Here is a 13,371-nt window from a genome sequence, read left to right on the forward strand (position 1 = left end):
TTTGCTATAAAAGGAATTTACAACTTTGTCATGTTTTCATTTTATAGACTTAAGACAAGATATGTTGACACTTCAGATCATACGCATCATGGAAAATATTTGGCAAAACCAAGGCCTTGATTTACGGTGAGTGAAGGAAAAGTAAAGTTAGTAAATGAAAAGTCAGTTGTCCTAAAGCAGATAAGGGTTTATTAGCAAACACAAAATGTTAGATTACTATATAGGGCAAACAGTGGGTTACATCTGGATCTTCTAAGGTAATTATTATTAGGCATTCTTGAACCCCAGGGGTTTTTCTATTAAATAATTAATTATTGCAGATTTGCTAAATTTAGGTCAAAACAGCAGTTTTCCAAATGTTTAACTTTGGCATGTGTGTGTTCACCACAGTTTCTGCAGAGTTACTAAACACTTTATTGGGGAAGGCAATTTTAAATGTACTGAATTTAAGAACATCCTGAAGTAACTACTTCCTGTTTTGGTAACTTCAGCACTTTACTTCTGAAAACTTTAAGGGCCCATTGTTTTACCTTCTGAAGTAATATGACATTTACTTTGGCATATATATTTACATAAATAATGAATGAAATGATCACTATAGAGGATCAATCAGTCTTGTTTGGGAGCTTGCAAGGGCATTACCCACAGAGCATTGGAAAATAATGAATTCCAAAGAACCCCTACTAAAAGAGGGGAAAATGGAAATGAGCAAGGGTAAAAGTTTAAACAAACCAAAAAAATACCACAACTAACTAATGAAAAAAGAACATTTATTTGTAAAGGATAACTTATGCCTAATTCTAAAAGGATATATTGCAAAGCATACAGCCTCCTAATACCACAGGCTGGATCTCCGATATAAGGCTGTATCTGAGAGTGCTACCATGACTTAACCACTTCTTTATCTTGCATAACTCGAGGCTCTCCTATCAATGTGTAAAGAGTCGAAGGTAGCTTTGCAATTACACATTCCACAAAATCAAATGAAAGCTAGAGACTCCTACAGACAAATCCCCACTCAGTGAAAAAGTTTTGGCGCCTCTGTGCACCTTTATATTTTCATAGCGTGTTGGGTTTAAGGAACTCTTCAAAATATGAGTGAAATGACAAAGGTTAAGTAATAAATATTTTGTGCTGTACTTCAGTAGCGAGATATACTCAAGCAGTAGCATTACAATAATTGGTAGTACAGAGAGGAGGCACCCTGAATAAACAGAGGTAATAACGTTTTATACTTGTTCCATCCTTTACACATAGGTCTTATCTACAGAGTGCAGCAGAACCGATTAAGCAGTTTTGAGGGGTTATAAAAAATTAACTGAGGTATATAGAGAAAAACTGTTTTTATTTTCGAATTAAGCAGTAAATACAATTTTTTTTTTATTCATTCAATTTTGAAAATAATGTCCTCGAGAAGGTGGCCATTAGCAGCAACACAATGTTGAAGATGATCTCTAAAGTTTTGTACAGCTCGTTCACACATATCGCGGTGTATGGTGTTAACTTCTTCCAGAATCTGCTCCCTTAGCTCTGGTAGGGTGTGGGGGCGATGTTTGAACACTTTTTCCTTCAGATATCCCCAAAGAGAAAAGTCGCAACTGCTCAAATCTGTTGACCGCGCCAGCCACCCCACATCGCCCCTCAGAGACCAGACGTCTGAGAAACATTTCTTTCAAACCATTGAGTGAATTTCGGGCTGTGTGGGCTGTAGCCCTATCCTGTTCGAACCAGAACTCCCCCAATTCCTCTTCAACAATCTTTTATTCTGGGCTGCAGGAAATTTTCCAACATTAAGAGACAACATTCAGAATTCATGGTCACGCCTTCCTTCTCAAAAAAGTACAGGCCTATAACTCCGAGTTGTGATACGGTACACCACACCGTTGGTTTAGGGGAATGTAGCACTCTTTCATGAATCATTCGGGGGTTATTTTGAGCCCAGTAGCGGATATTTTGCCTATTCACAGCTCCACTGAGATGAAAATTTACCTTGTCGCTACTAAAGAAAGCTGCTGCGGGAGGGATCTGTGCAAGCATTTGCTCACACAGATTTCTGCGGTTGGCGTAATCTGCTACACTCAATTCCTGAGCCAACATCAACTTGGAGGGATGAAACTGCAAATCTAAATGAAGAATCCTCCTCAGACTGCGGTCCGACATTCCCAAAGCAACAGCATGCCGTCGAGCAGAAAGTTCTGATGACTGCTCAATTGCTGCTCTTAACAGCTGCACATTTTCCGGTGTTCTTATGGACCTGTGTCGGCCATGTGTACCTCTTCTAAGCGTGGTACCAGTTTCCTCCAACCGCATAACCCATGACCGAATTGTGTTTGCGTTCGGAACGGCGGCGTTGCGCGGACTGTTGAACCGTCGCCGAAAAGCTCTTTGTGTCGCGATCACAGACTGGTTGTTTTCTAAATATGCCTGCACAGCAAAGCCTCGATGTACACCGGTCCAAACCATATTGGCTACTGAAATGGGGTGATGGATGGAACACAATGAGACCAGATGCACCTGCCTCCCCCACCACAGCCCGAGCATTGACCCCTCAAAGCTGTTTAATCGGTTCTGCTGCACCCTGTATATACTGAAGAGACCTCCATTAAAAATGTTTCATATAACCTACACAAACTTGGCAAATAATGAAAAATGTTAATACAAAATTATGAACCTATTTAAGCGCTTGTTTTTTCCCTTCGTATAGTGGCAGTACTTACAAGTGGGGATGTTCCTTAGGATTCTGGACAAGAAGCTCCCCCTTCTTTAGAATTTAAATGCTGTGCTCCGCCTGCTGCCTCCATATAAGCTGTAACTCAGAGACACTCACCAGTTCTTCTTGTCCCGGCAACGGGACGGACAGGTTCCCCCACAGTGCAGGTGGAGATTTGGTGCGTTCAGCACAGGTTGCTGACCGGGAGGTGAGTGCCCGATAGTTTCCCGGGCGGGAACTGAGCGGCAACAGTACTTCCGGGTTCGCGTTACAGAACGTGACCGGGTACTGTCTTTTGTGGTTTTTTCTGACGGAGTTCCCAGGCGGTTCTCCTTCATTGCTCATTACGCATGCGCACAGCGGTGGAACGCACGCCCGGGAGGCTTTGCGTTCCACCAAACACAGAATCACGCTACTGAGCATGCGCGAAACGGTGTTTGGCACCAAATTTAAAATTTGGATACATGGCTGTGCAGGACCTTCCTGACCCCAAGGGTGGGTGTACAGTTCTGGTTCTCCGTGTCACCTGCCCTCCTACACGGATCTTAGGTGATTTAAGGTGAGGTTTAACTATTGAACTCTCCTTTTTTTTCACCTTTTGTTTTTATGCATGCTTCTAGAATAAGTCCTATGTCTCCAGATAAGACAGATATAGACAAGATGTCAACTTCTGTTCCAAACACCACAAGTAAATCTAAGCACTTATGTTGTCTGGAATGTGCGTTACCTCTACCTGACGGATGTCGCAAAAATACATGCAATCAGTGCGCAACGGATCGGCTAGTAAAAGCCGAGCAGACTGATATGGCATCCTTCCTGGGCTGGTTTCAGGAAAATTTGTCCCAGACATTTGAAGCTATTCGGGAGAAACTGCCCACACAGCGTAGGAGGAATAGATCTCCTTCTGTGTCTGACGTCTCTTCGCCTTCGGATATTTCCAGCCTGGCTTCAAGTGTGGAGGAGGGGTTTCCACCAGAAGAGCTGAAGAAATGTATTAAAGAAGTGACGACGGCGGTACAAGAAACTGAACCTACCAAGGGTAAGGTTAAAGGTTTCCCAATGTCTCCTTAAATCTTGGATCTCCATCATAGAGAATGAAAGAATCTTGAAAGACGTACGTTCAAGTCAAGCTACAGTCTGGAGAAAAATGGGAAGATCTTCCTAAGTGGATGTTCAGATTGACCAGCTATCAAAGAAAACCACTATACCCATTGGCGAAATCTCAGGGCTTAAAGACCCAATGGACGAACGGGCCGAAACTTCGTGTAGTAGAATATTCCAGGCCGCAGGATATCAGTGCAGAGCTGAATTTGCAGGTTCAGCGGTCCTCAGAGCTCAGAGCGTTTGGCTACTAGCCCTGGAAGATTCCATTATGGGAAATCTGATACAGATCCTTCCCATCTCTTGTTCCTACTGAAAGATGAGTTTTCTTTGTTTATCAGCGAGGATTATGGGTTTGTCGTCAGTAGCCAGAAGAGCTCTTTGGCTACGAACATGGACAGCTGACTCTGCGTCTAAGGCATCCTTATGTGAATTACCCTTTGAAAGGAACAAAAATTTTTTTTATTTTTTTTTGGCACTCCTTTGGAAGACATTGTTAGACAGATGTCTGATACGAAGAAAGCCCTGCCTCTGGATTCAAGAACCCAGGGATATTAAAGTTTTCAGTACAAGGGTCAGAGGTCCTTTCGTTACCAGGGCGGTTTTGCAGGTTTCAAAAGCATGATGGCCTATGGCCATACCAGCCTGAAAATCCCTGATCTCGTCAGATCTCAGAAGCCATCCAGACTCGGGCCTGGTTAGTACTTGTATGGGAGACCAACTATGTACCTCAAATAAACAGCCAGTGGTCTTGACAGGAATCCAACAGGCATGACAAAAGAGGAAGTTTTGACGCCATAAGAATGGGAGGACGCCTTCGGTTCTTCACCCAAGACTAGGAAAGAGTGCTTCATAGGTGGATTACAAGAACCATTTCAGAAGGTTACAGAATAAAGTTTCATCGAAACCACGTCCATCCTTCCTACTGTCAAGCTATCCATCAAGAGTAAACAAATTCTCTTTTTCTTTAAGAAATGTGGTAGAGAGGTACCCAAACGTTGGGTATTTCAGGGAGTTTACTCACGCCTTTTTTTCTGGTTCAAAAACCAGATGGAAACTGGTAAACACCTGCTTACCATGACAGAAGTTCCGTATGGAACGTTTTTTGTCTTTTGACACACATTTTACAAAGGGAGATTACATGGCAGAGTTGGTTTAAATATGCTTATCTCCATGTACCGGTTTCAGAATCTTCCCGGAAGTTTCTCAGGTTTGCGGTTCTAGCAACACTGGCTTGTTGGTCTAGTGGTATGATTCTCGCTTCAGGTGCGAGAGGTCCCGGGTTCAAATCCGGAAGTGCCCAAGCATTCTTGTTTCAAGAAAGCGAAGGATTCTCCATTTACATTTAAACTCTTCCCTTTGGCCTGTCCTCAGCTCTTCGAGCTTTTACGGAAATCCTGGCATCCATAGCAGTGGTTTTACGTCTGAAAGGTATCTCGATTGTTCCATACCTGGACGTTTGGTTCCTGAAGGCCCAATAAAGACAACTGCTAAATCTTCATCTCACGATTACAATGAAGGTTTTAAGAGATCACGGTTGGATCCTGAACCTGGAAAAATCCAAGCTGACGGCGTCACGAAGTCTAGAGTTCTTGGGTCTTAGAGGAAATTCACAGTCCCTCTCTCTTTTTCTACCATTAGTGAAACAATTGAGGATTTTAAAAGCCGTATCAAAGCTGCATAAAAACCTAAGTTCAATCAGAGATGCTATGAGGTTCTAGGCCTCCTCGCTTCTGCAATCCCAGCAGTGGCTTGGGCAAAGGCAGAAGCAATACCATTGCAATGGGACATCCTTTCCCAATGGACACGAAAACAGGGAGATCTAGACTCTCCCTTCCACCTATCCAAAAGGGTGAAAGGACTCCTGAACTGGTGGAAAAACAGAAGCAAAATCCCAAAGGGCCTATCGTTTGCTCAGAAACAATGGTTTATGATATCCACATATGCCTCCCAGATGGGTTGGGGCGCCCATCTAGCTTCTCAGTTCCGTCAGGGTCTTGGAACAGAGTGGAGTCAGGCGCTTCCTGAAGTTTCAGGGATTAATGCGGTTTGGAAGGCACTGGTTTCCTTCCGTTCAGCCATCACAAATCAGGCAATGAGGATTCAGTCGGACGACGCCACTACAGTGGTTTTTTTCGCCAGGGTGGCACGAAGGTAAAAGCTTTTCAAAAGCTCTGCTACCTCATATGTCTTGGGCTCAAGCGAATCTTCTCGCTATATCAGCTACCCAGGTCAGAGGGTCTCTAAAATTAGTTCAGACGGCCTCAGCCGTAGACTTTGGTCCCAGGCAGACTGGGCACTGTCAAGCTAAATTTTTTGGCGCTGGGTTCACGCTTCGGCAGGCCGGAGATAGACCTGTTTGCCACAAGGAGATACAGGAAAGTTCAATGTTTTGCTTCTCTCCATTCAGGAGAGTACCCAGTTGTCCTAGACGGTCTATCGATACCTTGGACCTTCGACATGGCTTATGTTTTCCCTCCTGTCGCTCTTATACCACGGATTGTTCATAAGTAAGATGAAGAAGGCAAGTAATTGGCAGTCCTGCCCTTCTGGCCGAACAGGAGTTGGTTTTCGGAAGTGGAAAACTTGACAATCTCACGTTGGCATCTCCAGTCTCTTCTCAAATATTGGAGAATGTGACTCTCCCCGTGGAAACTCTGGATATTTTTCACCTGACTGCATGGTTGCTGCAAGGGTGATCCTTCAAGGCCATGGTCTCTCTGACCTTTATGTGATGTGTTGCTGTCTTCTGTCCGCTGGTCCACTTCGTAAATCTATTTCAGAGTTTGGATGAAGTTCAGAACCTGGTGTTCACTTCGAGGTTGGATCCGGCCAAAGCCTCTATCCCGGAAAGTCTTTCTTTTTTGCAAGATGGGTTTGAAGCCGGCCTGGGAGTTTTACGCTCAGAGGCCAGATTTCAGCTCTAAATCACTTTCTGGTTCGGGGCTTTGCCTCAAACCTGCTTTTTCTAAGATTTCTTAAGTCCATAAGGCTTAAGAGGCCTCCTAAGTAGTTCCTTTCCCTACTTGGGATCTGTCTGGTGCTTCGAGCCCTTTGTGAACCACCATTTGAACATTTACTGGAGGTTCCTATCAAGTTTCTTACTTTCAAGATGGTTTTCCGGGTGCCTATCGCCTCTGCTAGTTGAGTAGGTGTGATCCGAGCTCTCTCTTTCTCTCCGGAATTCACCTTTTTCATCGCGACTGGGTGGTCCTGCACACCAAGCCTTCTTTTTTGCCTAAGGTTTTTTCTGGTGCTGCGATTACCAACCTATTGTCCTACCGGGGTTTTATCATTTTCCTACGTCGGATCTGGAAAGAATGTGACATCTCCTAGATGTTAGAAGATCCCTGAAAATCTGTCTTCAGATGACTCAGGGATTAGATCCTTAGATCTATGTGTATTCTTTCATGGCGCTAACAGGGGTTGTGCTGTCTCAGGGCCCTCTTTGGCCTGATGGCTAACGTATACAATCAGGTTGGCTTATCAATCCAAAGGGATTCCCCTTAGTTTCCCTTTAAAGGCTCGTGCCTCTAGAGCTATGACGACCTCCTGGGCTGAAAGAGCAGCCGCCTCACCTGCAGACATCTGCAAAGCTGCTGCTTGGTCTTCCTTACATACTTTTATCAAGCATTGTAGGCTGGACGTATTCTCATCATCTGAAGCTGCTTTGGGCGTAAGGTGCTACAAGCTGTGGCCTGCTGAGTTCCCACCCTTTGTTGTTTGCAGGGGTCTTGCTATATCCCACTTGTAAGTACTGCCACTATACGAAGGGAAAAACAGTAATTTTACTTACCGTAAATTCCTTTTTTCTTAGTATAGTGGCAGTACTGGCTTTCCCTCCGCTTTCAAATAGATTAAATTCTATGCATCATTCGGTCTCCGTTTTGGTTCTTTTGTATTACTGGTGAGTGTCTCTGAGTTACAGCTTATATGGAGGCAGCAGGCGGAGCACAGCATTTAAATTCTAAAGAAGGGGGAGCTTCTTGTCCAGAATCCTAAGGAACATCCCCACTTGTAAGTACTGCCACTATACTAAGAAAAAAGGAATTTACGGTAAGTAAAATTACTGTTTTTTAGTAATGTTTGCAACCTTGTATTTGGATAGTGGAAAACAAGTTCTAAATGAGACCTCAATAGGCATTGAGTAAATTATGGTAAAAACAAGATGTTCTTTAAATTAACTAGAAAATAAAGTGGCCAAGGAAAGGCTTAGTATTGTTTCTTAAAAGTGCAGTACAATTACAAAATCCGAATCTGAAATTTAGTAAAATGTAAAAATTTCCTTTAATTCAGGATGTTGCCTTATGGTTGCCTATCAATTGGAGACTGCGTTGGACTTATTGAAGTGGTGCGATGCTCCCATACAATTATGCAAATCCAGTGCAAGGGTGGCTTAAAAGGTGCATTGCAGTTCAACAGTCATACATTACATCAATGGCTGAAGGATAAAAACAAGGGTGAAACGTGAGTTGTTTTCATACATTGATGTTTGAGAATAAGGATTTTGGTTGATAATTTAGAAAATGTGCATTTACATACATTTGATGACAGTAGTATTTCTGACCATATCTGTTTTTAACTTTTTATTGTGCTAGCCAAATCACTAGCAGAAGAATAGGTTAAATTATATTCTTGAGGTTGCTTCTGGTCTTTCAAGTAGGCACTGACCACATCTAGGTGCACTCATGGGACTTTTGGCACCATCCATTGCTGTTTTTTGTTTTTTTTGGGGTGGGGGGGACGGAGGTTATTAAAAACAGTGCAGTGTGAGTGCTGCAAAATGCGTTGGCATACTTTAAAGGTTTAAAACGAAAGCCTGCATTCACAAGCAATATCGATATATCCATATATAGATTAAGACTGTCTAATTAAAAGTATTGTTGGCCAACTTACTTTTTCAAGAAATTCTATTAAATAGCAGAATGACTTAATTGCAAGTGATTTTGGATTGATATATATTTATATATTTATATTTTGTTCGTGCATTTAATATAAACTGTTGCACACCGTGAAAGTATGTGATGTATAAAAGAGTGGCATAAACAAAGATCTTTCTTGCACCCATAACACATACTGCCAGGGTCTGTGTGCAGTGTGACATCTCCCACTACTGTATAGAAAATTATTCTAACAAAACATACAATGTATAATGTAATAGACCAGCATTGTTTGATTTTTTTATTTTTTTTATTAAACTGTTTGCATTTGCCATGTGTATAATGGTTGATCATTCCTTTAAAAAAAAAAAGCTGATAAAATTACATTTTAGAATGTTGTAGTCCTTTGTCATAATAGCTACTTTTGGCTGTTTATTTAACCCCTTAAGGACCAAACTTCTGGAATAAAAGGGAATCATGACATGTCACACGTCATGTGTCCTTAAGGGGTTAATATGTATTTTTAAGCGCTCTCAAGCTGCTGTTGATCTCGCGTGTTTCATGAAACTCAACCTTACATCCCAGCCTAGGCTGGACGAGAATCATGAAAATTGAATTTGCAGAAAACAGACTTTCTGTGCTGTATTATTATAATTATTATTATTTTGCATTTAAAACACAAACAAGCAATGGATTTTAAGCTGGACATTTCAGCAAATAAAATTCTACCTCCCTAAATTATTGACAGAATAATATTATTGCTAAAGGGTTTGTACATAACCGCACACATTTTATTTCCTAGGTGGCTTGATTTCTTCAAAAGTTTTAACACATATTTCCTCTTTGGTTTTGTTGCCAAAATATCTGCCATAAATATTTCATGTGTCTGCAATTTCTCTGCCATTAGATATGATGCTGCCATTGACTTGTTCACTCGATCATGTGCTGGTTACTGTGTTGCGACTTTTATCCTTGGAATAGGTGATAGACACAACAGTAACATCATGGTTAAAGACAACGGGCAAGTAAGTCAAAACTTAATGCAGTCTTTTATCAGTTTGCTCTGATTTGAATTTTACATCTTTCAATGTTTTTTTTTTTTTTGGTTTTTTTTTTGCTCGTTAAGCTGTTTCACATAGATTTTGGCCACTTCCTGGATCACAAGAAGAAGAAATTTGGCTACAAACGTGAGAGGGTACCCTTTGTGTTAACTCAAGATTTTTTGATTGTCATCAGCAAGGGAATTCAAGAATGCACAAAAACTAGGGATTTTGAAAGGTAAGAATTACAAATCAGTTATCTGTACTGTCAACTTAATGTATTTGCGCTCATCAAATGAGTGAATTTGGTCCATTGTTTTGATCAAAATCAGCTTTACTGTATCATTAAAATTTAATGAAAGTGGAAATAAGTTTCACTTCCAGCTATGATCAACATGATTTTGTAGTAATATTAAATGGTATAATGTAATATTATAAAGACATATGCTAGATTCACTAAAAGTTCAGTTTATGTAAAAGCTTTAATGCAAAAGGAGGAAACACACATAGCTACATCAGCTAAAGATGCAGAAAAAGTGCTCATTATTTAATACTCTAAAAGATCTGTGGGTATGTATCAAACAGTATGCATATATGTCTTATAAATAAATGGAAATAGAAATATGGCACACATATACATATACTATTCAAGTATTACCTGCTAAAAAGGATTGTAAAAATATACTTCAACCTAAATATCTCTAACTATACCAATGTGGGTATCCTACATATCCAAAGCAATATTGTGAAGCCCCCACCATTTTAGCAACAGCTTTTTTTAAAGGAAGATTCTTTGAAAGGACCACTCCACAGGTCTAAACACCCCCCAAAACCCCCACAGTTTAGTAGATATATCCCCAATGAATTCATGCATGCATATTTTTATGCATGTATTCATTGGGAGTATAGTCAAAAATAGATTACAAAAGCTGCAGTTCTTGGAACTGCAGCTTTTTTAAGCCCCTCCCCTTTTTTCCTGGAAAAAACTTTCAGTCTCTTCACAGGAAAATAACCAATCAGAGGCTTCTCACTAAAAAGCCTCTGAAATGGTCTTCACATGTGCCGACTCGTGCACGTTTGTGCACGCATGCGCACCCCTCCGCGTGTGCCCTTGTGGCTGAGGAGCTGATCTAAAGGTCTGGGGGGGGAGGGGGATCCCAAGTTAATTTATAAAAGTGCTGATTTCTCGTAGAAATCAGCACTTTTTATAATCTGGGGTTAAATGTAAGCTTGAAGTGCTTTTGGGATGCGGAGTGGTCCTTCAACAACTTTAAACCTCTCCATTAAATATGGAGACTTTCACTCAAGCAGGTAACTCCATCTTGCCAATTCTAAAAAAGGACAGATGTCCTGTTGCTGATGTTGGCATAGTTCATTGTATAAGGTGGCACATTAAACATCCAAGTAATGTTTTATGAAATGTAATGCAGACAAAAAGGCAAATATGTTCAGTAAATGAAATGCATTGTCTGTACAGGTTAAACAATTTTATAACCTGCTACTTTTTCATGTGTTTTTTTTTTTCTTAATCATAGAAAGTTTTAATCAAATTTCATTGGTTTCTTCACAGCATGCAACTTGTTTCAGATGATGCCAAAATATAGCCCCTGATTATGAAAAATATATAACTGTACCCCTTTGCGCACGGTTAATTGTAAACATTATGTCACTTAAATAAATTTTACAACTATCTGCTAGCATGAAGGCCAGAATTGCTCTATCTTGTCTTATGACAATGTACATTGTTACGAGAGCTTGCAGCAAATGTAGTTATTTCAGACCCAGAATTCTTCTTTATACATTTATCCTTTTTCTAGTCGATTAAATGGAAAAAAAAATTGTTGTCCCCACTATAGTAGAAAAAACAAAGCATCGGGCATCTACATACTTTGCATCCTGTTTGTGGACAAAAATACATTTTATTGTCAGCCATTAGATATGCAGAGATTGCAAAATGCAATTGGTGCAGTTTCTTAGAAATGGCATTGTTTTTATTTGCAAAGGCAGCTTCTGTATCCCAAAATAACTTCATTGTGATGAAGTGATTTTGTTGATTAGTGTCCCTTTAATTCAGACTGTATTTAGGAAGTCCTTTTTCAATATGGCATATTTTTCAAAATTAGTGATGGCTGTCATTTACTAGTGTGTGATTCCACCCTTTCTAGGTTTCAAGAAATGTGTTACAAGGCTTATTTGGCAATTCGTCAGCATGCCAACCTGTTTATCAACCTTTTTTCCATGATGCTTGGATCTGGAATGCCTGAACTGCAGTCTTTTGACGATATTGCCTACATACGAAAGACATTGGCCTTGGACAAAACTGAACAGGAGGCTTTGGAATATTTCATGAAGCAGATGAATGATGCCCACCATGGTGGCTGGACAACAAAAATGGACTGGATCTTCCACACAATAAAGCAACATGCTTTGAACTGAACAGAGAGCTAGAAAAACGAACTGAATTCATGCTTAATGGTTCCCTGCACTGTTCGTGTGGACAGCCAGCAAAGCCCAGTGGAACAGGAATTGCAAAAACCATGAAGAGCATTAATATCACAATAGCAGCTACAGAAAGTGTATCAAACCATTAGTGCTAACAGGGTCTACAACAACACTACGGTGTGGTTTTCAAAAGATATGCCTTAAACCCAAACAGAAGGCTAAAACACCCAGCATGTGTTTTAGCTGCCAATGTAAATGGTTTCAATCTATTTGATACAAATAGACCTTTGGCATAGAAAACTATTTTTCTGATTCCCATTTGTGTTTTGGGATGCTGATTGTGACCCGTGATGCAGTAAGAGTGATACGACAAAACCAGAAAGGAGGGAAGTACCCTTCACACATGCCTCTCAGTATTGTTTGACTACAATGCAACAATGCATTTTTAGACACGCTTTTTAGGTGACCATTTGTTTTATGAATTAAGAATTGATTCCGTGTAAGCTTTGTAAGAAGCATAGCCTCAGTTCTATCATTTTCCAACACATTTGTTTGTCTATTGCCTGATAAAACATTGCTCCATCTAGGATAAACAACTTTTATACTTTGCTTTATATTTTTAATGGACGGTCCTAGAGTAGGGCTGAACTCTTAGCCTGGTGATCTAGTGTAAGACATATGAGCAAAATCTGTCTTCCTGTAGTAGGGTGACTTTCCAAAGTGGAGTGAATTGATGGTAGTGTGTTCACTACTAAAGCCAACATTAGTGTCTTGCTATTCTATTGCTCTATTGCCAATCTATAACACTATTCATTTAATTTCCACTGTGAATCTGTCCCTAGTATATCAAGTAATCTCTGAGCTACATGAGGCATACAAGCTTTTTATGACCATAAGCTCTAGTCCAGTGTTTCCCAACCCAGTCCTCGAGGCACACCTACCAGTCCAGGATTTAAGGATTACCCAGTTTTGTCTAAGGTGTTTTTAGAAAAAAAAGAAAAAACACCTTAGACAAAACTGGGTTATCCTTAAATCCTGGACTGGTAGGTGTGCCTTGAGGACTGGGTTGGGAAACACTGCTCTAGTCTACCAAAGCCCACTTAAGGAAATATTAAGTAGAGGTGTGATGGCAAAAATATTTAGTATAAGTGCCAATATTCTGCACAAATCAATTGAGTACTACTGACAGTGTGTAGAC

General features: G+C 40.6%; 1 protein-coding gene across 1 annotated transcript in view; it reads left to right on the forward strand.

Annotated features, from left to right (window-relative positions):
- The window catches only part of PIK3CA (phosphatidylinositol-4,5-bisphosphate 3-kinase catalytic subunit alpha), a 75,681-nt gene extending 62,609 nt beyond the window's left edge, over positions 1-13,072 (forward strand). Inside the window, exons 17-21 of the mRNA XM_063441053.1 lie at positions 48-126; positions 8,108-8,278; positions 9,599-9,716; positions 9,818-9,969; positions 11,897-13,072. Coding sequence (XP_063297123.1) covers positions 48-126; positions 8,108-8,278; positions 9,599-9,716; positions 9,818-9,969; positions 11,897-12,167 — 791 coding nt within the window. The 3' untranslated portion in view covers positions 12,168-13,072. The remainder of the gene's footprint in view (positions 1-47; positions 127-8,107; positions 8,279-9,598; positions 9,717-9,817; positions 9,970-11,896) is intronic.
- The last annotated feature ends 299 nt before the right edge of the window (positions 13,073-13,371 follow it).

This window comes from Pelobates fuscus, chromosome 2 (assembly GCF_036172605.1).
Source record: "Pelobates fuscus isolate aPelFus1 chromosome 2, aPelFus1.pri, whole genome shotgun sequence".
Taxonomy (NCBI): Eukaryota; Metazoa; Chordata; class Amphibia; order Anura; family Pelobatidae; genus Pelobates; species Pelobates fuscus.